Source organism: Antechinus flavipes, chromosome 3 (assembly GCF_016432865.1).
Source record: "Antechinus flavipes isolate AdamAnt ecotype Samford, QLD, Australia chromosome 3, AdamAnt_v2, whole genome shotgun sequence".
Lineage (NCBI taxonomy): Eukaryota > Metazoa > Chordata > Mammalia > Dasyuromorphia > Dasyuridae > Antechinus > Antechinus flavipes.
This window is the reverse complement of record NC_067400.1, coordinates 418303916-418330994: the sequence shown is the minus strand read 5'-3', so window position 1 is coordinate 418330994 and position 27079 is coordinate 418303916. Positions and strand designations below refer to the sequence as shown.

Sequence of the window (27079 nt, the reverse complement as noted above, 5' to 3'; positions counted from 1 at the left end):
GTCCCTTTAGTAATGTGTTTCATACAGTCACTATCCACATTCAGGTAATTCACATGGCTGACAATTTGTTGGTGTGATTAAGGTAGTGCAGCGAATTTCAGATGTATTTAATGGGCAGTCTTGTGCTTTTATATTCACAGAAAAGGTGGTGCTCAAGCCTAATGATGTTTCAGTATTTACAACACTCACTGTTAATGGACGTCTGTTTGCTTGCCCACGAGAGCAATTCGATTCACTGGTATGTATGGATGCTGTTTTCATAAAAGCATCTGCAGTCAAAAGCTTGCATAATCTTAGTGTTTAAAAAAAAGGAAAAGAAACATCTTGAATTCTGATTGGTCTTTGCTACAAAAAAAAATTTAAAAAAACACAAGATCATTTTTAAAAAAAATACTCCAAACTACAAATTTGAGGCTCTGGTATTTATTGAAAAGCACTAATACAAAAGCACAATTTCTACTACCATTTTTATAATCAAAAACATAGTCTATTTAAAACTTGAAAGTTAAAATAAACATTATTCAGTATAAATGTGCTATCTGTCAGACATGATAGTGACATCCATGGACTCATTAAAGTGAAATCCCTATTCAGCAATCAGAAAAAGTTTGTCTCTGTAAATGTTCTAATTTGTTGTTCTAAGATTTTAGATATTATTACATCAACCTTTGCAATATGATCCTGAGCAAAATATCCAAATAACATATAATTTAAACATGATCATCAAAATGATTCTGAAACAATCCATATAATTCTTACCATCCCATACAATATTACTTGTCAAAGATACTACCGTGTTCCTGATTATCCAGGGTTAACAACTCACTGTCAGCTTATAGAGAGACAGTAGGTGGACAGTTAGGTAGATAAAAATTGATAGATATTTTTCTTTAATATGATCCTTCCCTAATTCCCTAACTTAACTTTTCTGAACTATTTCAATAAGTTTCTAAGTGATTTCCCTTGCTCAAATTTCCCCCATTCCAGTACATCCTCCACCGAGTGAACAGTGATTTCTCTGAAAGGAAGATGGATAAGGTGACTCTCCAATGCCTCAGTAGTTCTATATGGCCTCTAAAATTGAACATAAAGTCCTCTATTTTGCTTTAGGGGCAGTTAGGTGGCACAATGGGTAGAGCATTGGACTCAAAGTCAGGAAGACATCAAATAAGGTCTCAAATAATTCCTAGCTATCTGTCTTCCTCAGTTTCCTCATCTGTAAAATGATCATTGCAGTATCTACTTTAAAGTTTACGAAGCACTTTAGTTTTCTGTCTCTGGAATTTTCTCCATCTTCACCTCTTAATTTCTCTTTTCTTAGTCCCCACAATGGCTAGTCCTGTACTCTCTGAAATCACCTTATATCTACGCAGGTTGTATACTTTTTTTGGTACACTGTACCTTGTACTTTTGTTTTCTCTTCCATTAGACTGTGACCTTCTTGAGGGCAAACACTGTTTTTTAACCTTTCTTTTCATCCTCAGAACTTAGCACAGTGCTTAACAAGTAGCAAGTGCTTAACAAGTGCTTTTTGATGGATTAATCTTGTACCTCGAAGGTACTCTACAAATGTTTGCTGCATTAAACTAAAATACCAGGGGGTAGATTTATTTTCTGCTTACCCCATATAAAGGGGTTGAAAAGTCAAGTCTTTTCCAGTGCTGTTTGGGAGAAAGCCATGGGGCCATCTTAAATGGCAAAGATACAAATTAGATTCCTTAATAGATAACAATGCCATTGACATCTGGGCACCATCCAATAATTAGCACCACACAAAACCAAGGGACTGCAGCCTCTGCATCTCTATGGCAGTCTCTAAGTATAGGTGGTAGTGGGAAATGCACTAGACATGCAAGAAGACTTGAATGGACTCAATCTCATAGCTGAGCTATCTCAGGCAACTCACTCCATTTTTCTGAGCTTCACTTTCTTCATCCATAAAAGGGTGGATTAAATGACCTTTAACCAGTTTTACCATCACATGATCTGGGTTTTGTTTTCTTTTGAGATATCTTATATCCATCCATAAGAAGAATTCGCTTTTCTACACATTTATTCCTAGATCCAGTTTTTTATTATTCTTCGGAAAAGGAAAGGATATGTATAAAAACAACGGGTTTGATTCTGGGACCAAATCAGAAAAAAATCCTGAAAAGTGAGGTATCAGCTAGAGGCAATCCCCTTCAGCTTCTTTTTCACTCTGGAGCTGCTCATAGCCAGCACTCAAGAGCCCAGAAAACCAGGACCTGTTTACAAAAAAAGCCTAACCCTTCCTATGGCCATAGGGGAAGGATAGTTTTTATATAGAAATGAGATTTCTTTAAGGCAGAGCAAGGAGTTTCTAGGTAACTGATGATACTATTTACCTCTGTTTCTGTTTGTATTCTTATACATTAAGTTTAATTGTGTTTTGTCCTGGGCTAGAAGTGATTTGGGGTTTGGAATGCAAAAATCACTGAAATTGGTGATAACCAATCTGCATCACCAAGTCAGCAACAAGTACATGCTTAAAACATTATTTTAGGTAGGGACCATGAGACCAAGGGCATTAAAGATCATGGGAACCTAAAGGATATCTACTCTGTGGCATAGTACAGACCTGAAAATGCGGGGAAAGGTTCTGAATTCTAATATTTCTTCTTCTAACTTGTTATATGACCTGGGATTTTTCCTTATCTATAAAATGAAGAGATTGAACTATATGCATTATTTGAAGTCCTTTCCAAAAATAATGTTCTGTATTTTAATATTGATTTCTGAATTTGCCAAAATTAGTTAGAACTGAAATTTTACAGAATGCAAAGGTATATCAAAATGATTTGAATGGAAATTTGCCAAGGACAGTATCATCTCTTTCAGAATAACCAGTGCCCCCTTTCCATTTATATTTGAAGAGTTTATGACCTCTTTTTTTTTTTAGACCAACAGCTTATAAAACTTGACCATGCTTCTATCCATGTACTTTTCAGCCATCTACTGAAATAGATATATTTCAATATATACAGTAGAACTGAAAGAATGGTTTGCACATGAAACAATAAATCCATTATGCAAATCTTGCTTTTCTTTTTAGTATATATAATCAATTCAATATTACTTTCAAAGCTGCTCTGCTTGCTATATGATTCCTTCTTTTATCTTGTATGTATTTCAAAAACATATTTTAATGACTCCCTCTTTTTTCTTTCTTTTCCTTTTTTTTTAATTTTGGGGGTCCACCCTACCTCTGTGTCTCCTTTTCTCCTCACTTTACCTCTACTTTGTACATATATTCATTTGCAAAAAGGAAAACAAAATCTTTGTAACAAATGTGCATATTCAATCAAAATTAATCCTCTTATTGACTGTAACCCAAAAAATGCACATTTCAATCTGAAATTTGAATATCACATCTCCATCTGGTAACATCATTAGCAGTTCACTGGAATTGTGGTTGGTTATTGCATTGATCAGAGTTCTTAAGTCCAAGTAAACATTTCCAAAAGCAAGTCATTTTTAAAAGGGGAAACTAGAACTAGAAGAGAAATGTTTCCACAGAGCTCTATTTAAGGTGCTGTGTGATGTGTTTACAACATGAAAGCAAATGGGGGTTTCTCTTGCCAGTTGATTCTTGTCAAGTGTGTCAAATGGCTTTGGCACAAAGATATAAAGCAAGGCTATCTCTAGCTCCCTGTGGAGAAGACGCTAACTTTTTAAGCCTCTGTTTATTGGCAGATGATCCTGCATCCTTACAAGCCATTACTGCTTGTTAAGATCATTCTTCCATTTGAATGCTTGAATGGTAGAAAGGAATTTGTACCCTCTTTGGTACATGCATGCCCATATGTACTTCTTGGGGCCAAATATCTCTTCCTGACAAATAGTTCTTTATTAGTATTACTGTGAGTTATGTCATCACACAAAGGAGTAATCTGAATGTTATGTGAAAATTTTTGCACATGGAGCACCCTTTTGAGTCCAAAAGCAATTCCCTTTTGGAAGACTTCAGGGATATCATCTATAAAGTAATGTTTCTGACTGAGATTTGGGCTGATCCCATAAATCAATTATTCAGAGTGTATTTACTAAGTGCCAGTTATGTGCTCAGAACCATGTAAAGCACCATGGGGTTGTGGAGATGTGCAATACATAATCCCCACTCTCAAGGAGTTCATCATGTAAGAAGAGAGACAAGAATAGCTTATGTACATTGTGCCAACTGACCCTGAGTACAAACTGGAACTCATTCAGAAAAAGACGACTGGGATAGTGAGGACATTGGAGGCCATCATGGAGAAACGCTTGGAAGAATTAGAAGAAGCAACTGAGAAAGGACTGGACATCTGGCTAAATGTATTTATAGGGCTATTATGCAGAAGAGGAATAATTAGCCTTGGGAGATTTGTCCTTCAAGGACAAAAGTAGAAGCAGTGGGAAGAAGTTGTACACAGTCAGAATTAGGCTCAGAGTAAGGAAAAACTTCCTCATAATTACACTTTTCAAAAAAAAAGGGAGGAAATAGGGATAAGTCTTCCTGTGAATCCTCAAACCCAGACTAGATAGGTATTTGTTTATAGTTTAAGTTCCCTTCAGATCCTGGATCGATGAGATGGTTTCTGAAAGTCTTTGCTGCTCTTAACATTTTGTAATTTTGTATATAATTACATAATGAAATATACAGAACAACTTAGAAGTCCTTAAAAAAATCCAGAAGAAAATATTAAATATATTGGCAAGAAATAGGGGAGCTCTGTGTTTTTCAGTAATGATGGGGGAATCAAGGGATTGTTGTTAAGTTGTTTTAGTTGTGTCCAATTTTTTCTGACCCCATTTTGGATTTTCTCAGCAAAGGTACCAAAATGATTTATCATTCCCTTCTCCAGCTTATTTTACAGATGAGAAATAGAGGCAAATATGGTTAAATGATTTGCCCAGGATCACACAGCTAGTGAGATTTCAGTAGATATGTCTTCCTGACTTTAGGCCAAGTACTTTATGCATTGTACCACCTAGTTGCCCAATCAAGAGATCATAGAACTATATAAATATTGATGTTACATTGTTTTTCGTGTTTTTCAGTTTACATGAGGCCATATATGAGCTACTGTGAGGGCCTGGTTAATGGAGGCAACCAAAATGATGACAGAAATGGTAGCTATCATGGAGAAATAGTTGGAAGAATTAGGAGATGAGAGACAAAGGGAAAGAGCGAAGAAGAGAAAAAGAGAGGAGGGTGTCAGACAAAGAGAGAGAAATGGAGAGAAGAGAGAAAAGAAGGAAAGAGAGAGCATTTATTAGATGCTTATTATGTCCCAAGTTTTGTGCTAAGTACTGGAAATACAAATAGAAGCAAATAAAACAATCAGCTTAAGGAATTTACATTCTAAAGGGGAGCTGGAAAGATGGGGGAATCTGCCATTGAGGAGAGATAAAGGAAATCCAGAAGAATAAACAGGAGAGAAGGGGCCTTACAAGAAATGTAGGCTGGGATAGAATTCAACCAATTAAAAGAAGAAGAAGGCTACTGATGGAGGTTGAGGAAAAAGTTGTGGAGAAGATCAGAGAGGAAGTTTAGTCAAAAGAGAGTCATGTTCTTTTTTATTATTTCTTTCTTATCGCTTCATCCTTAATTACTATTATACCTTTCTTTAATTTGGTTTCCTGGTCTGTTAAATGAGGAAACTTGCAGCATTGCCTTCCCAAACACAGCCTAATTTAATTATCCTTATAAGGTAAAGACGAAAGAGAAAGAGTGAGAGAGAGAAAGACTGAGAGACTGAGAGACAGAGAAAGATAGAAACAAAGAGAGACAGAAACAAAGAGAGAGAGAGGGAGGGAGAGAGAAGGAGGAAGGGAAAAAAGAGACAGAGACAGAGAGAAGCTTTGGGGCTATTCTAGCATCTCCTGACCACTGCCTTTTGACACCTAAAGGAGTCTGTCATCTTTGTTCAGGCATTTTTTCAGGACTACATTTCCCTCCCAGGCCACCTTCACAAACTGGTCCAACTCCCTGCCTTTCCCTATCAATTTTAATAGCATTGCCCTTCAACCCATTATCTAAGGCTTGCTCGGGTCTTGGGAATCATCTTTTATTCTTCTTTGTCCTTTATTTCCTTCATCTTTTCATTCATTTATTTAAAAAAAATTAGTAAAAAAATCCAAAAACCTAACTTTATACAAAGTCTTGAGCTAAATGTTAAAGGCAATATGAAATAAATAAAATTGTTGGTGCCCTCGAAACTTATAAAGAGAAGGCAAGAAGATAATGGATATTGTCAGATGAAGGAAATTATTCCTGTTAAGAAATCAAAGATGGCATATGGATATTGATGAATTAAGAAGGAGTAAGAGGAGACATACGTGTAGTATCTCCTACATGTATGGGGAATTTTGTCATTGGGAGGTAGAAAATACTATATTATGAAAGTGGAGAAGCAATCCAATTTAATGGGAGTATAAAGTGTCTGAAGGGAAGTAAAATGGTATACATACAATCATCCCATCAATCAACCAACTATTTGTTGAATGCCTTCTATGATCCAGAAACTTTTCTAAATATTGAAGATGTAGCAACAATAATGAACTCCTCTGCCCTCAAAAAGGTAACATTGTATGGATGGAAATGATTTGTTCATCAATATTTCATTCAGTAAACTGAAAGTTCTTCAGATGGTTTCATAGCATAATAAAGCACTGGGATATATAGAATATTCTTTTTATGGATAAAAAAGTTGACTTATGGGGATGGTAAGGAATGATCCAAGGTTTTAGGAAGTCAATAGCAGAACCATAAGACCCTTGGTCTTCTAATTTCTAATCCAGCACTAAGACCAGTGAGCAGGACTCTGTGGGCTTAGAATTCCCTGTGGAATGAGGGGACTGGGTTTAATGCAGGAGAAAGAAAACCATTACTTCCCCTGAACCACCCTCTTGCTATTTCAATTTTCTGAGTTGTATGCTGTGCCCAAAGAGGTATGGCTGGGATGTCACCAAGCATGGAAGTACAGTTATTCTTATGAAAATCAGCAGTACCTTCAACAAGAAAGTTATAATCAGAAGTCACAAATTCCTCTGTCAGACACTACTTTGGGTTGACTCCAGGGAAGAAACATTGAAGCAAGAGAAAATTCTTCCACCTTCACCTCTCCAGAAGAGTTGCCAAAATTCTTTCAGAAGGAAAATTTGTCGGAATGAGGGTCTCCAGTTGTCACTCTTCATGGCCAAAATAAATTACTTGTCCCTCTTCACAGAGTAAATCTGATATATATGAATTTAGGGGTGATGCTAACTTTTGCAGCTTAGATTATGTAAATGCGGCTATTATCACAATTTGTCCTGGAACTCCTGACAGAGGGTCCTCAAGACCATTTCAGAGGGTCAATGAAACCAAAATTATTTTCACAATAAAACCATGACATTTTAATTTCTAATATAGTAAATATAAATAGATGTGATATATGTAAACACAAGCTCTTTGGAAGTCTTTGATAATTTTTAAGTATAAAAGGAGATCTAAAAATATAGACAGAAAGTTTGAGAACTGTTAGTTATACATGATGATGATGTTTTTTATAATTATGCTGACCAAAATGACCACTGAGATTAAGGTCATTTTGTTATGTTCAGCAACTCTGAGTGGAGATCAGCACCACATAGAGCAATAGAAAGAACATTGGTTAGGCAATCAGAAAAGCCCCAGAGGACTTCAATTTGAAGTCTGACTCAGGTAACATGTAGTCATGTGCCTCAGTTTCTGCATCTACAAAGAGGATTGAACTAGATGATCTCAAATATTCTTTCTAGCTCTAACTCTATGATCCCTGTATTTTTATTCATAGACGCCCTTACCAGAACAAGAAGGCCCAACTACTGGAACAGTGGGAACCTTTGAACTGATGAGTTCCAAAGATTTAGCATACCAGATGACAATTTATGACTGGGAGCTTTTCAACTGTGTACATGAAGTAAGGAATCCCAATACCAAATTTTGTATTTTGGGTCATAGCTCTGGACTATAGCTACAATTTGTAATTCAACTTATGTTTTAGTTTGTGTTACATTGTATGTGTTTGTGTTTTATCATGTGTGTTTTCTCACCCAAATTTGACTCCCTGTGAAGAAACTGTTTTTACCTATAGATGAAAACCAACTATACAAATTTTAGTCCTAGAGAATAGTTTCTAAGTTCTATTACAATAAGGAAACTAAATGACAATTCTGTTAATATTGAGGACATTTAAGTCAGCTCTAAAGTCTTTGTTGCTGAAACAAGACAAAAGGGGAATAAATGAAATTCTGACTTGAGTACTTTCCTGGGTATTTAATCACACTGATGTATCTTTCTAAGTATATTCAGTCTTTAGTATCTACGTTTATATGATTAACATAAATGTCACAGTGATCTTCTATGAACTTAAAATAAAGTGGAATTCTTATCACTTTAAGGGAAACCCACATTTTCTACTCAGCAAGATTGTCTTGAGAAAAAAAGGCGAAACCTATCTATTCCTTTTCTCTACATAAATTAAAAAATAAGCAAATATGACGACACTGGGTTTTCTTTTCCAGCTGGAGCTTATCTACCACACATTTGGAAGGCACAACTTTAAGAAGACCACTGCAAACTTGGATTTGTTCCTAAGGAGATTTAATGAGATTCAGTTTTGGGTCGTCACTGAGATTTGCCTTTGTGCCCAACTCAGCAAGCGAGTTCAGCTCCTAAAGAAATTTATTAAGATAGCAGCCCAGTAAGTACCTTTGGCATATGCAGGAGAAATGCTCGAGCTGTGTGCCAAGCATAGAACCTGTTTGCTGCTTTCTTTAGAATTTCTCTAAGACTGCACTTATAACCCCCCCCCCCCAGAAGCACCTACCCTATCTTTATTTTGTGAGATACACACACAGTGCTGTCGAGGGGCTTAGAGGACTGGTTTTTCCTTCAGAGAAATGCCGTTTTCACCTTTTTCTAACGCTCAACATCCCGCTCACCAACTCTTGGCAGATGCACGTCTGAGCTGGCCCCAAGAGCCCAGGAAGGCTCCCTTTCTGCTCTCGCTTTTGCCCTTAAGAAAATATCATTGAGCAGCGGGCAGGTGGAGATGGAGATGAACGAGCCAACGTGGCACGTTGTGTCCAGGAGAGGGCACTAGAGCATACGCAGAGAAACCTATGAGCTGAGGCTGACAGGATGAAATGCCCCAAAGCAAGCAAACCCATGCAAGAGAATCTCTCCCTAAAACTCAGGATAAAAATCAAGCATCTTATAAATATTCCATTTAGGAGCGCTTCATGGGAAACAATTTATTTACTGGCGGGCCAGTTAGATTTCCCTCTGACATGAATTTAATCTTCTCTTGCTATTTAGATATGCTTGACAACCCCCTGTTTACTTCCATGTTTCTAGTATCACTACAATGCTAAAAATAAATTGCTAAACGTGGCCCATGGCACTGAAAATCCTTTCCCTTCTAAATTCAAGGAGCTCTACAGCACAAAGGTTGAGAATAAAAACAACCTCCTCTGGGCTGCTTTCTGAAACTCAAAATTTGAGAGCCTGCTTAGTCTGGTTTCTAGAGAGCTAAACAAAAGAAAGCAAACTCTGAGCCATGTTTTTCCCTTTGCCAAATGTCTCAAATTATCCTGCCAAAACAGGAAGGTCAGCAAAAACTCCCACTGCGTGTAGCTCTCAGACCTGTTTTCTTGTCATTTTCCAGCTTCGGGTTCTTTCAAGGGGATTGTAATAAAAATGTTACTAAGGAGGTGAAGAAGAATTGTACAACCCCTTGGCCTAGGAGCAAAGACCAGCCTTTTTCCAGGTGAAAAAGGCTGCCAGGGTCTCTTTTGTATTTGGTTCAAGCCTCCAAAGCATGGTGCTTATTGAAACCTGTGAACAGATAGAGCTTCCAAATCTGAAAGAGCTCATTTTCCTTTTCCCACAGTGGTGAGTGCCAATGGAAGAGAAAACACAAAAGCATTTTTACATGAAAATGGGCAAAGTCAGAAAAATATATAAAGGCCTCTTATTGCTAAATTGGGCACCTACCCATTTTGGTGGGTTTTTGTAAGAAAGAAGATGGAGATTGAAAGTAAGAATCTTTAAAAAAAAAATAACAACATCAACATAAAACCTGAAAAAATGAAGTGATTGTCAGCAGGGGAAATCATTGGAGTCTTTTTTTTTTGCATCCTTATCTCTCTGTATATATATAGATAGATATAGATATATCTTAAGGTGAATATATATATATGCATATATATACATACATATATATATATATCTTAAGGTGAATATGGATTTCTTTATTAACCTCTATTACCTAAGTAGTGCTATTTTGAGCTCAGCACAAAAAAAGGAATCCCCTCTGATTTCAATAAACTTATTTCCCAAACATGAAACATACCTGTTATAATAGTAACACTTTGCATTTTTCTTGTTTTTCCTCTTGCTTTTTAAAGTATTTTCACACACTCTTGCTCACACACAAAGACAAACCTATGAAGGAAGGAGGTCTTCACTGAGAAAGCTTAAATAGAGAGTTTATACACCTGACTCAGGACCTCAAGATATTTAGGGTCATAGTTTGATGAGGGCTAGTTTCAGACTACTAATTTCTGGCCAACTAAGAATTCCATTATACTTCTGCCTCCCAAAATAAAACACATATGGACAGACACAATGCCTGTCATGTAGTAAAAAATATTCACTCAATTCCCATTTTTTCCATCTTGATTTTTTTTTTCATTTTATCTCGGTTCTCTATTTATTATTCCCTCTTTCCTGCACCTGAGTACACAGATTAGACATAGGATGCACTTAAGGAAAGGCATTATCATTGGTCTTCAGTCTTTCCTTCCTAACAGGACCCATGATGATGATCTTCCTGCTTATCCCCCCTCCATACCGTCTTGGGGAGAAGGGAGGTGCCAGCACACCCAGACCAAGTATTAGACATGCTTAAATTCAGACGGAGCCTCTGAGTTCCTTCCACTTCTAACTTCCACCTCCTTCCCCCAAAGTATCTATTTGATTAATTACCTCTTCTGGTTTAAAGCACTTATAGCCAATAAGAGGTAAACCCCTCAATCCTATCTCCCTTGTAGGATCAGTCCCATTATGCTGCACTCTTTTCTTTTTTTCTTTCTCCCCCCCATCCCCATTTCAGAACAGACAATTTAAGATTTACTAGAGACTGATTGTTCGGTCTGATCCCTGGCAACAGACCAAACAACTTAATTTAGCCTTTTATAAAAATGCTAATCCATGTTGGGTTTAACTCAGATTTAGTCAACTTAGATAACTATTGATTTTTGGTAGAGTATTTGTCCCTACCACAAGAGTACTACCCTCCCTTCTCCCCCCACTCCCCACAAGCTGATGTTGGAGAAGTTGAAAACGGCAGTATTCTTGAGTCAAGCCAAACACCTGGGCTGATTGGTGACATTCTGACTAAGGATTTTGTTAATATCTTCCCCTTGTTTCTCTTCCAGATATTCAGTCATCAAACTTAAATAGACCAGCAAATAGCAAAGTGATGGGCTCAAACATTAGCTGTGTGGTCTGACAGGGGAAGGGGGCAGGGATCAGTTGATTTCACATCTATTTTCAGTAAAGTATGTATCATCTACTACTAAAAACGTCCTAGAAAATACGTGCCCAGTACATAACACATAACTCCAGCAAAACCTTTCAAGGGGACAGGTGCACTCCCTATTCACTATAGTGGGTGAAAGCAGAAGGGAGGCTAATGGCTTCTCTCAGCAATTATGAGAATGAAGAATAACAAACAAGGATCCCTCTGCCTTCCAGACGGGGTACTAGATAGGTGTGTCCACCAGTATAGGTTATAAAGTCTATCTTCCCAAAGAGCAGTTTATATTTTCTTTAGGCTTCTTGGAGTTTTCATAAGAAATGTGTTCCAATTTCAATTTATCATGGAACTTACTTTTTAACCCTCTCCCAAAATTCATCCATTATTAGGATCAACTTATTATTAAATGGAATTAAAAGTACTACTGAGAAGGGAAGCAAAATTGAAAAATGCTAAAGTTCATCTTTCTGAAACTATAGACAGAAACTAGGTGATGAGAATGTAACCACCCAACTGCAACTTATCCTACATATTAAATCCAACTTTCCGTTCTTTTAAGGAAGTCAGAAAATATTAACGATGCCATAGGCAGGATCCTGCTCTTATGTGTCCCCCAGAGTTGCTTTTACTTGAACATAAGCTTCTTGTGTTTCAGCTGTAAGGAGTACAAAAATCTGAATTCCTTTTTTGCCATTGTCATGGGACTTAGTAATGTTGCTGTGAGCCGCCTGGCACTAACATGGGAGGTAAGCATTGCCTGAAATCTGAGTGTCATATTTGCCTGAAGCATGAATACATATGAATACAAGAACCAGCAGTTCTTAATCTTTTTTGTGTCCTGGACTTCTTTGGCATTTAGGCAAAACCTTTGGATAAACCACATTTCAAAATAACGTTTTTAAATAATTGAAAAAAATGGTAAATTTCAGTTAGAGATTACTGAAAAAAAATACAGTCATATATGTATATACATGTGTGTATATGTATTTATTTGTTGTTTTCGTTGTTGAGTTATTTCAGTTGTGGCCAACTCTTGGTGACCCTATTTGGAGTTTTCTTGGCAAAGATAATAGAGTGGTTTTGCCATTTCTTCATTTAACTCATTTGACAGATGAGAAAACTGAGACAGAGTTAAGTGACTTGCCCAAGGTCACACAGTTGGGAAGTGTCTGAAGTCAAGTTTGAGGTCTTCCTGATTCTGGGCTGCATGTTCTATGCCCTGTACCACCTGGCTGCCATGTATGTGCGTGTGTGTATGTGTGTGTACATATGTTTGTATATGGGTGAATGTGTGTCCGCATTCACAAATCTCCTGAAATTTTTCTGGAGATCCCTTTGGAGTTTGTGAATCCCTGGTTAAGAAACCCTAGTATACACATAGTGAAATTTGTGTTAAAAAGCACCCTTGGGGCAAGTAGGTGACTCAGTGGATAAAGCACCAGCCCTTTAGTCAGTAGGACCTGAGTTCAATCTGACCTCAGACACTTAACACTTCCTAGCTGTGTGACCCTGAGCAAGACACTTAACCCCAATTGCCTCAGAAAAAAAAAAAAAAGCCTTCATGGTTTGTGAGAGTGACATATAAGGTAAGATACTGGGATATAGGTCTTATCCCTTTTTAGACTAGTTTTCTAACTATCAGAATTTGATTAAGAATTATCTTCTCACTAGGCCTCAGTCCTACCATCTATATAATGGAAATAATAATAGTCTTCCAGTACGATATGGAAAGAAATTTTCAGATGTTCAGAAGAATGATATGAGAGAAATTTCTACTAAACACTAAGATGGGAGAAGTGTTTTTTAACCAAAATACACATTCAGCTATTGAAGGAATGAGCTGTGAGGAAACCAGCCTGGGACTTGCTGTGAACTATATGTCTTAGCTATCTCACAGATCTATTTTATTTGGAGAAAGGACAACTGGCCAAAACGTAATATTCAATTCAATTTGACAAACATTTGTTAAGTCAATATATGTTCATTGTATGTTGTACATTTATATAATTAAAGAAATAATCTTCTCACAGGCAACAATTTAGAAACAGATTTCCACCCATAGTTGAAACATTCAAAAATTAATGGATAGAGATAGAGATAGGTGACAGATAAATAGATCACTGACTGATAGATAAGAAAGAGAGACAGAGACAGAGATAAAGAGACAGGAGACAAAGACAGAGAGACAGAGATAGAGACAGAGATAAAGACAGAGACATAGAGAGAGAGAGAGAGACAGAGTTTACTGTCTGACAAATATTTAGTTAAGCTCTCTGGATTCAAAATCAAGCAAGCAATACAGAACCTAAATGACAAAAGGAGAAGATGGAGGTGGGAGAGAAGATGCAGAAAGGGCAGTTGAAGACACACCTGAAAGATGCCCATGCAGACTGTCCTGAATGATCCTTCCAATGCCCTTACATTACTATCCCCAGCTCTCCTAAATGCTTTAGTTGCTTTCTGGTCATGCTGCCCCAATTCCTTCTTTCTTGAGTTTCTCTGTATAAGCAAGGCAGGTGTGGCGCACATCAGCTCATCTCCTGAATATAGGAGTGAGAGAATTACTGAGGCCTGCATGTCATGAAGCTGTCTCAGCTTCCATCTGGCAAAGGAACTGAGTTAAGCTACAAGTAAATAAAGCAATAAAGTCATCTTGCAGTTTCCCCTGCCTTTTTTCAGAAGGCTTATGGGGGCCATTAAAGACACCACTAGGGACAAGTTTGGATTGGAGCAAGCCCAGGAGACCCTTTTGGGTAGGCAGTTGGAGGACTGTGTATTTTAGTAATTCATCTGCCCCTTCAGTCACCATTTTTCCTCCCCGGTCTCAGGCTATTCTAAAACAATGGTTCTCAAAGTATGACCCAGAGAATCCTGGGGGTCTCTGAAACCCTTTCAGAGAATCTACAAACTCAAAATTAGTTTTTTTTCTATTGTGATAAATATCTGTAAATATAAACCATAAAAATTCTTTAGATAGATATTCAATAATCTTTAATAGTATGAAGATAATGAGAAGAAAAATTTAAGTACCACTAGTCTAGAGCAGGTCCAAGGAAGTTAAGGGACTCTGCAGGAAGACCAGAATTAAGCTAAATAACCAAAAGCAGGTACCTCAGATTTTGTGTAATGGACCCCTCTGACAATGTAGTGAATCCTGTAGACTCTTCTCAGAATGATGTTTTTAAATGCATTAAATAAAATGTTTTACAATTATAAGGGAGACTGAAATTAAAATTTAAATACAGTTATCAAAGTTTAAAAACAAAAAATAAATTCACAGACCTCAGGTTAAAAACTACCCTATAACTTATCAAGGACCATGCTAACTATGGATAGGGGACTTTGTGCAAATGTCAGCGATGTAGTGAAGAAGATAGAGGAGACAGTCATCCCAATCTCTCCTACTCACCTGGAAGGAATTGCAAACATCAGGACTTAATGCCTGATCAGGGCAGAACCAAGCGCCATAGGAGTCAGATGAGTCATCTTATTCAAGTGGTAGCAAGAAAAATCTACACCATTTAAGCCAAAAGAGATTCTTGTTTCAATTTTGGTAAAACTCTATCTTATGATGAAACACAGTTAAGTAAACATCTTTGTTCATTTCTCTTAAAATGTTTAAATTCATATATATTCTTGAGTTTAATCATATAGACCTATGATCCTATTGTGGACTGACACTCACTGGGAATTATAAACATGGTCTGTCTCATGAAATATATAATGCTATAGGGGACACATGATATGTGCATATGAAACTCTTAGAAAACCAGACAGCATACAGTGAAAATACAAAGCCATGTAGTCTGGACAATATGGGCAGGGGGAAATATAGTTCTATTCCTCACTTACCTACAAGCATGTAAAAATATCTCTGACATACAAAAATCCAAGAGGCTAAAATACAATCAACTAAGAGTTCATTACATGCCTCCAATGTGCAAGACCCTGACTTAGAAGCTGAGGATGCAAAGATTGAACAAGAATTCCCTTCCTCAAGGAACTTACATTTTACTGGGAAGAATATGACTGATAAATAAATAATTATATATAATATATATATAATAATATATATGTACTTGGAGGATGATGAAGAAGATAACAACTAAAGAGATACAGGAAGGCTCTAGTTTTTTTTTTTTCCAGATAATTATTATTACATTTCTTCTCCCTCACCTCCAACATCCCAATTCCCCATCCCCAATCCCTGATTCTCAGTTTTTCCATAATCTAGATTTAGAAAAAGGTGTTCAGTGACAGGATTGTTAGGGAAAAGTGACAGATAAGAAGTGAACCCTATTGCTATTCCTACCTTCCCCTTCCCACTGCCTTCCTTCCTTCCCTCCAGCTCTAGGAATGGTTTCATAGCTTGGAAATCTCTATCCTACTTCTTACTTCTTGGCCCTACCTCTGAAAAAATTCTTGAAATACTAGTTGAACCTGTTGAACTTGAAAAAAAACTACCTATATTACTTTGGTCTCTCTTTATAGGAATTTGATTCATAGCCTAACAGAATTCTAGAGCTAGAGAGTATCTAGATGCTGTCTACTTAATTCACCTCATTTCCTAATACAGAGCCAGAGAGGAAAGGTATAATTTGAATCTAGATCTTCTCATTCCAAAGCCAATATTTCATTTTTTTTTCCTTCTATCACCACCTCCCTCTTTGGAGTCAGTTAAATTTTACAAACATTTCTTAAACATCTGCTTTATACAAAACACAGTGTTAGATGTTAAGGATATAAAAGTAAGAATGAAAAAAAAAAAAGCCTAACGGAGCTTATATTCTTCTGATAAGGGAGAAGATACAAGGAGTTCTTTTTTCTTTCCATTATGTTGCCCAATAAAAGCAAAAGGCATGGTCTTTTCTAGAATAAACTTTATTTTATTTGTTTAGCAGTGAAAAGAAAAATCCTGGGAAACCAGGCATTTGCTACATGGACAAGGATTAAGGAAAGAGTAACATTGTGCATATTCTGTAGTAGATCAGAAAAGGAAAGAAATGCTGATTGGAAATTAAGGGTAGCCATCAGGGAAAGAGAAATAGAACTTAACTCCTCAGAGTTCAAGGAAGCAAAGAAGAGTGCTTATCTCTGGTTTTTCCTAAATTTAACTTGTTTGAATATAGTTATCTGCTTGTTTTCTTTCCAGCAGACTACAAACTCCTTAGGGCAGGGATTATCTTTTCCTTTCTTTAGATTTTTAGTTCTTAGTAAAGTGCCTAGCACTCAGCAGATACTTAATAAATGTTTATTGACTGACTAGGTGACTGGGAAGCTAGCCTGGAGCAAAAGAATGTCTTTGGAGGGTTTCTACATAAAAGTAGAAATCTACCACACAGTGCCCTCTCCTCTTCAATTTCTGCCCCATCCCTTACCTCATCCCTCATCCTGGCCTTGCTAGTTGTATCCCTGCCCCAAATCACAGAAGTCATCACAGATGGCTTGAAGCTGGGAAGATTGTTCCTCCATACCCCTTCCTAGAAAACAGGGATAAAAACAGCCATAGGAAAAGGAATAAGAATGGATTCGCACTCTCAGAACAGCAATAAGAGAAAGATGTTGGCATCCCAAATTGTAACCCAGAATAGTAGATACTATGCCATTTTAGCACTTGAGTGCTTCAGTGAATCTGTGAACTCAATGATTTCAGTATTCAGTGAATATCTTAATTTATCTGGGCCTTTTTCTTTTGCAATACTTATCCATGTTCAACCATAGATCCTCTAAAGAGGATTCTATTAATCGCCTTTTAGTGTTTTTTTTTTCTTTTAAACATTTCATAGGTACTAGTAATAGCTTCCTTTTCTTTCCATAACTTCCCAAATGATATCCCTTTTGCCACTTTTTGTATGAAGACCATCATTGGAACCATGCTTCAGCATACTTGAACATAAAGTATATTTTTCTATTGTCTTCTGGGGATGTTATTTTTAGGAAAATGTTCCACTCGTGTCAACTTACAGAATGATACTGTTATAAACATCATTTGATATGATGTATTTAAAGTAAGTTTTAAATCACAAAGTTCCATGAGTTAAATGAGCTTTTGTAGATTGTAGATTGGTCTGGAAGCCTAAGCATGTCTAGCTGATTCTGTGGGAAAATATAGCATAAATTCCAAATAATCCATTTACAAGCAAACATTAGAAATTAACTATGTATGTTTCTAGTTAGTTATTTTTCAGTTGTGTCTTACTTTTATGACCCCACTTGAGGTTTTCTTGACGAAGTTACTAGAATTTTGCAGATGAAGAAACCAAGACAAACAGGGTCAAGTGACTTGCACAACGTGACATAGCTAGTAAATGTTGGGTTTTAACTCAGGTAGATGAGTCTTCCTGACTTCAAATCCAGTCTTCTATCCATTCATAAATTGGGGAATGCTTAAATAGATAAGACAGAGATTAATATAAAATGACATACTTAGGGGACTTTTACAATAGGGGTCTTAAACTTAACTCAAAGTGGGTCACAAAAAGGTAGATAAGATTGGATTAGAATGAGAGTGGAAATGCAATTTTTTTACAGATAGATAGTGGCAATATAAGTAGTAAACGACTAGATGACACTACTGAGACTAATGGAACTGATATCATCAAATGTTGATTTTCTGTGCTAATGGAGAGAAGGGGTAAATATAATATAATATAATGAATCATCTTTTATATTTGGCCATGGAATGTAATATGAGACATATGCTGGATTTGAGAGACACATTCAGCCTCATTCATATTAGATGTGCCCCTTTACCAACTCATTGCCCCCACTTGACTTAGCTCTATAGCATAGAAACCAATTGGGTGATAAGGGAAAACTCCATTAATCAATTAATTCATTTATGAATAATTAAACACTTGATATATTACTTAAAACCCTCCGAAACTTGGGAATTCAAATTAAGAACTCATCCCAAAATTCTCTAAACCAGAAATCAAACCACAGTTCTTTACCATATTTTTTTTTGAAGTAATAAAATAAAAACCTATCCTCAAAATGAAGATTTAGGGAAAAGGATCTATGGTACCTAAAGCACATTTAGTTAAAAAAAAAAAAGATTCTTTAGTCTTTCAAAAGAGATTTTGCAACTGGTTCAGATTTGGGATAAGAAGAGAAAAGCTATTCATGTATAATATGAAAATTTAATGAAATTCAGGACATATTTATCAAAGGTGAAATTTACCCAGAAAAAGAAATTGGATCCCTCTGACATCCAGGACATTGACAATCCCATTAATGATGTGTGATAGAAAAGACAAATCATAAAGCTCATCGTGCTCTGCTTTGAGATGAGAACACCATTCTTAATTTGGAGATCTTCAGAAGTGGAGAAAGCATTTGCTCAGTTTACTGAAAACCTACCACTTACCAAAATAGTGGACAATGGACTGAACAATGAATAACAATCTTGGTCTTTTTATTATAGAACTGTGGCTTTGATTCACAAATTAAAATGAGAAAAAAAAATTAAGAAATCACTGGGACAGGTAACTTCTGTACAGCCTGCAGCCAGATTAATCAGTCAGTTAAATCTATTCCATTGTGAGAAACACAAAATAATCTAGGGAAGGCAAAGTGATAGAGTAGTAGTAGCCCTGCCAATTGTACATGAGGTCAGGGTCTGGCTCTAATACTAAACATTTGTGTATCTTTGGGCAAGTCACAGTCTTGAGTTTTAGTTTTCTTCTCTGTAATGGGATGGAATTAGACTAGATCTGTTCCATGTTTTATTAGAGATATGTTTGGGTTTGGAGAGGGTCATGGATTCCTTTGGAATTTTGATCTCAGAATAATCTTTTTAAATGTATAAAAGTACTTAGAAGTACAAAGGGAATCTCCCTCCTTCAAAATTTATTTATGAACCCTTTCCATGAATCTGAGATTAAAAAAAAAAAACTTTATTCTAGGATCTAAATTCCTAGTTGTGCAAATCAAGAGTTAAAAAAAAAAATGCCAGTCCAGTTGTGACCCAGGAAAGCCATCATCTTTATGAATCATCCTGTATGGATAACAGTATTAAAAAACAGTAAGACCCAAGCATTTATAAGTTACTTTTGGTTCACCTAAGTTAAAAGACTTCTGGAAGGATGGTTTTTGTTATTCTAAATTACTTTGAAATGGAAAAACCTATTACAGTCTTTGCCTGGTTGTTTGATTAAGAGCCAGGGGTAGGCAGGGAACATTTCTTGCAGAAATGATAGGGTATCTATATATACTGAGTGTGACAAAGAGTGTTGGTATTTTGATTTTGTCAACAGAAACTTCCAAGCAAGTTCAAGAAGATCTATGCTGAGTTTGAAAGCTTAATGGTAAGTGACAGTAGCCCCTTTAGTCTGTTCACTGTCTGTATTAATCCATTTGCTGATGAACTAATTTGAAGCCCTCATTTCAGAGTATTTTATCTGTCCTTGTCTGACTTTAAGAAGTTTATGATCCCATTTTAATGCTGCTAAAACAAGCATGTATGACTAATGAATTACACTCTTAGGAACCAACTTAAAGAGGACTTATGCCCCACATAAGGTCGATTTGAGTAATTAAGAAAAGCAGTGTGATATGCTTTTTTCTCCTATCGGCCATTGGATGGCTATGTGCTCCAAGCCACATTTTTCTTGCCTTATTCAAAACCACTTTTCCCTGAGAGTTGGGATATGTTTGCAGATGAAAAATAATTGAGTGGGATTTGGCAAAAGGTTTTGGGTGGTGCCAGGAGAGGCACATGTTTGGGCTGGTAGTGCAAGACAGGCAGAGGCGAATCAAGTAGGGTGTGGATAGCTTTGGAATAGGGATAAGGGCCTGTCAGTAACAGTGGGCCATATACTCTGTGCTTTTGTGAATTGTGAATTTAACTCCTGATGCAAGCAGATGGCTCCCTGTTGGACAAATAAGCCTAGTCCATCATCATGAAAATTAACAAAGAAATGGAAAGGCTGTGTGGACAATGATTTGTTTTAATATATTAATTACATTTAAAGCTGTTGTGATTTTGTGTTCGCCACCGATTTAAAAACACAAAGGATTAGACTTCTCTGAAAGTTGTCTCTTTTATCAATGTTCAATACAGTATATTTGCCATTGTTTTTATTTGTTCTCTCTTAAGGATCCATCCAGGAACCACAGGGCTTACAGGCTTACTGTTGCAAAACTGGATCCGCCTCTCATTCCCTTCATGCCCTTACTCATTAAAGGTAATCCAAATGAGAAGGTAATAAGTATCTAAGGAGTCAAGGGAAGATAAAATAGAGCTCTTTGGAAAAGGGGGAAGAAGGTAGCATCCTCACACCTTCTCAGGTTATTTTGTTTGTTTTTTAAGGGCTAAGAGGGTTAGGAAAAGCAATAATCTGGGGTTTTTGAAAGTCTCCCTGGCTGAACTAAGCACTAGTTTAGAAATTTTACTAATCTCAAGTAAAGAGATTTTAAAAGTTAAACACCTGACATAAAAGAAACCATTGTTAGCCTTGTACAATTACATTATGCAAATCAGTTGGTGTAATCTACTGCAGTGCCATTGTGCTTTCTTCCTATGACAAATTTCAATTGGTTATTAGCTTATGGCTTTTTATTTCCATACAGATATGACATTTACTCATGAAGGGAACAAGACATTCATTGACAATCTAGTAAACTTTGAAAAAATGGTACGTACTCTATATAACCTCACCTCACATGTTGGGAGAGAGTATTTCTCTCCAACCCTCCCCCTCCACCACCACCACCACCACCAAAAAAAAAAAAAATTCCCTGCAACAAATTTGTATTCATTATAATACAAGAAGTAATTTTCTCATATGCTGTTATGTAGAAACTCTAGGAAGTTATACATAAAGGATTTTGAAAGATTTGGCGCAGAATGGCTCCCATTTTATTCTGTCAGTTCTTTTTTGTGGAGCTGAATTGTATTTTTGTGGTTGCTCGCAGCAGCCACAGGCTGCTGGCTTTTATGCTCCTTGCTTCTCCTGGGGCCGCCTGTTGCTCTAATGTAGAAATGCGACAACTGACTTCCATGTTGTTGTTTTTGCCACAAGGTTTGTGGAACTAACCTGCTCCAGGGCGCCAGGGAATTGTTTACCTGCCTAACCTGACTTTGCTGCATAAAAGTAGACAACAGACAAATTCTGCAAATAGATTTTCACTGGAGTATTATACTTAATGGTCACAGTTTATACCAATCAATTTCACTCAGGGATGGGGAGGAAAATTTTAAAACCTTCAAGTGATCTGTCTCTAAAAAAGCAGGCTTCAGATTTGTACTCTTTGTATAAAGCAAGACTAAAGAGATAGTCAGTATGGAGCACTGCCTAGAGCCACCTTGGAAGCAGGAAGATCTAGTTTGAAGCTCTGTCTCAGAGTGATCTCAGCTGAGTTATTTAACCTCTCAGTGCCCCAACTTACTATCTGAGACTGTAATTTCCAACTTTAGATTTGAAGCTATACAAGAGTTGCTATTAGGCATTCACCAGTGGAGGAAATTCCTACCCCAATGTGGGTGCGTCCAGCTCCCCAAAAAGAAAAAAAAGGGCACAAGAACAAGATTTCTATTCCTATAGGTTGGATGTGAGTAATGGCAAATATGTTCTACTAAATCTTTTATGGATTATGTAATGTAAATAAAAGACCATTATCCCATGACATCTTTATTATTTTCCAAGCTCATATAAATATGATAATATTTATTGAAGCATTGTCATATTTTCTGGAAAGTTTAGTTTATGGTGCCATATGACACTACATAATTTAGGAAAAATTTTTATGTGTATAAATTTACATATGTTTGCTTAAATTTTCCACAGTATTTGGGGCGATTGTAGGGTGTTGGGGAGGCAATCGGAATTAAATTACTTGTCCAGGATCACACAACTAGTAAGTGTCTGAGGCTTAATTTGAATACAGGCCCTTCTGATTTAAGGCCTGGTGCTCTATCCTCTCTGCCATCTAGCTATTTTCACAGTTTTTTAAATTGAGTTCATATCAAGTTAAATTTCCTATTAGGGGAGCAATTGCTTTTTTATCTATTATCCATAAAACTTGTATTCACCATGGATCTAAAGGATATTTGACCCCTTCATTTTTTTATATAAAGTAAACCTCAACCATCAAAACCTTCTGGAAAGAAATTGTTCTAGATAGCCAAGTTTCCACATAGCTGAGAGTTTATTCCATTAAGCACCAAGTCATAGTTTATTTTTACCATTTGGGATGGAAATCTTTCTAAAACATATTAAGTATTTTCTTCTCTGTGTCATAAGTAAGTATATAAGGAATGGAACATAATCTTTTCTTGATGATTTTAAGATATTATTAACATCAATTATTTTTCCATGTAAGAGCTTCAGGTATGGAAGATATCCAAGAAAGCTCATTCAGTCTTAAATAGGATTAAAAGAAGTATAGTCCATAAATAGGAAGGTGACTATCATACTGTCCTCTGCCCTGGTCAGACAGCATCTGAAATATTAGACTTGTGATGAACACCATATCTAAGCAATGATATTGATAAGTTGGAGGGCATCCAGAGGAGAGTTTCTCAGTTGATGCCATCTGAGGAGCAATTAAAATAGCTGGATAGTTAGACATGGAAAATGAAGATTTAGAAAGAAGAATGAATGCTGTATTTTAAGTCATCATATAGTTTGAAGAACTAGATTTGGTCTACTCATTTCCAGATACAGAATATGGAACAGTACACCACTCAATTTTGCAAAAAGATGAGTTTGACTTGATGAAAGGAAAAACTTCCTAATAGTTAAAGCTATGCAAAAGTTGAATAGTTGCCTCCAGAGGTAGTGACTTCCCTTTCAATGGAGTTCCTTCATCGATCAAGGTTTCATGAATACATGTGGACAATGCTGTAGAATTTATAATTATTGTTCAGGAGTGAGATGAACTAGCTAGCTTCTAAGTTCCCTTCCAATTGTGAGACTCTGTGACTATTTATCTCTATTTTTAAATTTCTCCAATTTTCAAATTATTTGTGTCTACTTTTTGTAATTTTTCCTCTTCTTCCTGGCTATTCAACCTGCTTTCTTATACTTACCACATCACAGGAAAACATTGGAAACCCTATAGTAATTCTAGATGAGTCAGCACTGTTGAGCTTTGGGAAACAGCCAAGCACAAATTATAACCATGCAAAGAAAATCAACCATTGCTCAGTTCAGGCTTTCTGAATTTTGAGTGTCTTGGAAAATAGAATATATGCTTAGACTTTTAGAAGATGATTTGCTCCTGAAGTCAAGTTCTTCATCTATACTTCTTGTCAAAGGTGATGTGCAGTGGTTGCTTTTATTTTTTCTGCTGTTTGAATCACAATTGAGCACCAAGGTTAGCAATCTTCACACATTTCTTGCACATTTTAAAGTATTGTGCCAATTTAAAAGACAAATAAAATAGTTTCTTAGAAATAGAAATACAAAAAGCTTCTTAGAAGTCAAATTATACAAAATATTTAAAAGCTGGATACAGTCATTTAATATTTTTCTCATCAGAAAGGATATCTGCATTTGGATTCTTCATCATCTTCATCATCATCATCATTTAAGATTTGCAAAGTAACTTGCAACTTAAAAAAAAATTATCTTCACAAACAACCTTAGGAAGTAGATATTATTATCCACATTTTATAGACGAGGAAAGATAGAACTTTAGGGATGACCAGGATCACACAGCTGGTGAGTGTGTAAGGTATAATTTGAACTCAAAGTAGCACATCTGAAAAGGCAAAACAAAACAAAATACAAATTGGCACATCTGTTAAAATCTGACATGACTTTTGGCAGCTGTCTAAGCCAAGATATTGCCCGGAGATAGAATTCAACAAATGCAACAACTATTAAGCATAAGTTGGAGTTAGAATACATGGAGGTGTACTCCTATGTTGACACAATATCCATATTGTTGGCAAGTCAGTTAAACCTCTGGATTTGGACTAGATGGCCTCCAAGGACCTTTCCAGTTCTAGGTCTGTGACCCAATGAACCTTCACGAAACATACTGTGCCAGCTGCCATGGAGTCCATTATCAGCATGGGGAATGAATGACTTGGATAATGCTACGGATACATATGTAATATAAAACCAGCTGCTGGAAAAAGCCCAAATGAGGGTCTTGGAATTTTCAGGATTCCTGAGGTCTCCAGCTGCAAATAATGATCTAAAATGTTGAGCTGAGTGACGGAATGAGGCTGTCTGATGAGTGACATTTATATAGGGCTTTAAAGTTTGCAAAGAACATTACATCCATGCTCTCATCATAACCTCATGCTAGCATGTGCCTATGAGCTGTGAGAAGCCTTAGAGGTTGTTAATACCCTTAATTTTACAGATGAAGAAAGGCTCCACTGAGGTAGTCTTCAAACTTCACATTCCTGATCCAAATCTAGAATCATAGCCTTCATATGATGCTCTTTTCCTCTTCCAGGAGTTGAGATATGTTATAGAATGAACAAGGCCTTGGGAGTTTGGATTCTTTAGTAAAAGAAAGATTTTTCTTATCTTTTAAAAAGTATATGATATGAAAATCACCAGCCACATTTCTCCTCATCCACCAAAGTAAAATGCAGTGACTTCTGTTCAAACATGATTAAGGGAGTACAATCCATTCTCAATGCTGATAATAATAATGACAATGATGACAATAATATTATTTATATAGCATCTTCTATGTGCCAGGAACTGTGCTAAATGTTTTGCAAATATCTCATTTTATTCTCATGACAACTTTGGGAGGTGAGTGCCATTATTATTCCCATTTTACAGTTGAGGAAACTGAGGCAAAAAACCAGAAAATATCTGAGCTTGGATTTGAACTCAAGTCTTCCTGATTCTATCCATTGTACTGCCTACCTGCCTGGCTACCTATCTTCACGCTGCAATATTTGTGCACCACAGGCAATAAAGTCTCTTAGTGTCAGGTGTATTCATGTCAGATTAAAGCACATTTTGCCACACTCAGATAACCTTTCCAAATTTCCATCTATGAGTCTTTCATGGGAAAAGTATATCTGTTTTTGGAATGGTCCTTTCATAAATTGGGTGGTGCAGAAAGAAGGAATGGAAATCCCTAAAGGCATTTCACATCAGACTTCTCTCCAGAAACCAGGCATTCTGCCCCTAGCATCCATCCCACATATAGGAATCACTTGCTCACAAATGTTATTCTCTCAGCCATCACCTTCTATGGCATCACATGCCTTGTTTACAGAAGAAAGCCCTTTCCTCCTCAGGCACATCACAATAGTCTATTAGGGAGACTAATATGATCAGTTGTTCTTGGGTCTGGGTGGCTGTAACTCCAGAAGTTATACCTAACAGGGAGCTGGAGTTAGTAGGACATTAAAGGACCCAGGTTGCTTTCCGTGGAGTGGAGCACATTAGCAGGAGATCACTTTGCCAGCACTACCCCCCAACAAATCCAGCTTTTTATTGAGCCCCTCCACCCTTGAGGTGTGAAATGAGGATTAGGGAATTTGTTGCATATTGGTTTTCAGGTTTTGTGGATAGGAACAAAAGAGAATTCACACTCTGATCCTTATGCAAAAAAAGGGGGGCAGACATTCTTTCATTTTTTTTTTGGAACATAAAGGGGTATTCGAAAAGTGTTTGAATAAAGCCCTTAGTAGCTTTCTATGGCATCCATGAATATTTATAACATTTAGGAGCCTAGACTAGGAATGGATTAGCAGATAATGTGTTGGCCTGCTGCCACCATACCAGGCTGCATAAAGCTGAAAGGGTATTGTTGCATATATATAGCATGCTGATAGTCACAGTTGCTACTGTATTATGTGCTTGGTTCTATTTCAGACATACCCATATTTATTTATTTATATCATTTTTAAACTAATAGTTTTATTTGGCATGAGAAGTGTGGTGCAAACTTCTAAAATACATCATCTCTCCTTGAACGAAAAAGAGTGCTTTGAACAATTATTTTTTGCTTTGCAAATTGTAACTAAAATCCAACCCTTCTGCCATGCCACAGAGTAGAGAAATAAATGATCCTACCTTCTCAGCCCCACTGGACCAGCTCAATCTATAAGAAAAAAACTATAAAATTATTTATGAAGTTTACTCTTTGTAGTACATAAAGCAGTCTAAATTCAGGTCTTACAAATGCTTTAAATCAAATCAAGACATATTTATTGAGTGTCTGTTCTAGTCAAAGCACTCTCCAAAGATGTCCGTGTGAGTCATGCTTTGAGGTTCCTTCTTGCCTCAAGAAGATCATGATCTAGTTGCTGAGACAGAGCATAATAAAAGTGGGGGAAACAAGTTGAATAACCACGACATATACATCAGAATTTAGCAATCCTATTAAAAATATTTAAGTGTCTTCTACGTGTAACAAATACTAGATAACAGGGATACATACACACACACACACACACACACACACACACACACACACACACTATTCTTGTCCAGCCAAATTTCTCCTGGCCTTACTAGAAAGAAAGCTCTTTGGGGGCAGGGATTGTCTTTGTTTGGCATCCTATACAAATACCTAGCACTGTA

The 27079-nt window shown here is 36.6% G+C and overlaps 1 protein-coding gene across 8 annotated transcripts in view; it reads left to right on the top strand.

The window, feature by feature from the left end:
- RAPGEF4 (Rap guanine nucleotide exchange factor 4) overlaps positions 1 to 27079 on the top strand; it is a 329401-nt gene that overhangs the window by 287409 nt on the left and 14913 nt on the right. For 7 of the 8 annotated variants that reach the window (XM_051991059.1, XM_051991058.1, XM_051991060.1 and 4 more), the window contains 7 exons: positions 141 to 238; positions 7818 to 7943; positions 8548 to 8726; positions 12223 to 12313; positions 19826 to 19876; positions 20668 to 20755; positions 21141 to 21205. In XM_051991059.1, coding sequence (XP_051847019.1) covers positions 141 to 238; positions 7818 to 7943; positions 8548 to 8726; positions 12223 to 12313; positions 19826 to 19876; positions 20668 to 20755; positions 21141 to 21205 — 698 coding nt within the window. The remainder of the gene's footprint in view (positions 1 to 140; positions 239 to 7817; positions 7944 to 8547; positions 8727 to 12222; positions 12314 to 19825; positions 19877 to 20667; positions 20756 to 21140; positions 21206 to 27079) is intronic. The other variant, XM_051991061.1, reaches the window with a different exon arrangement.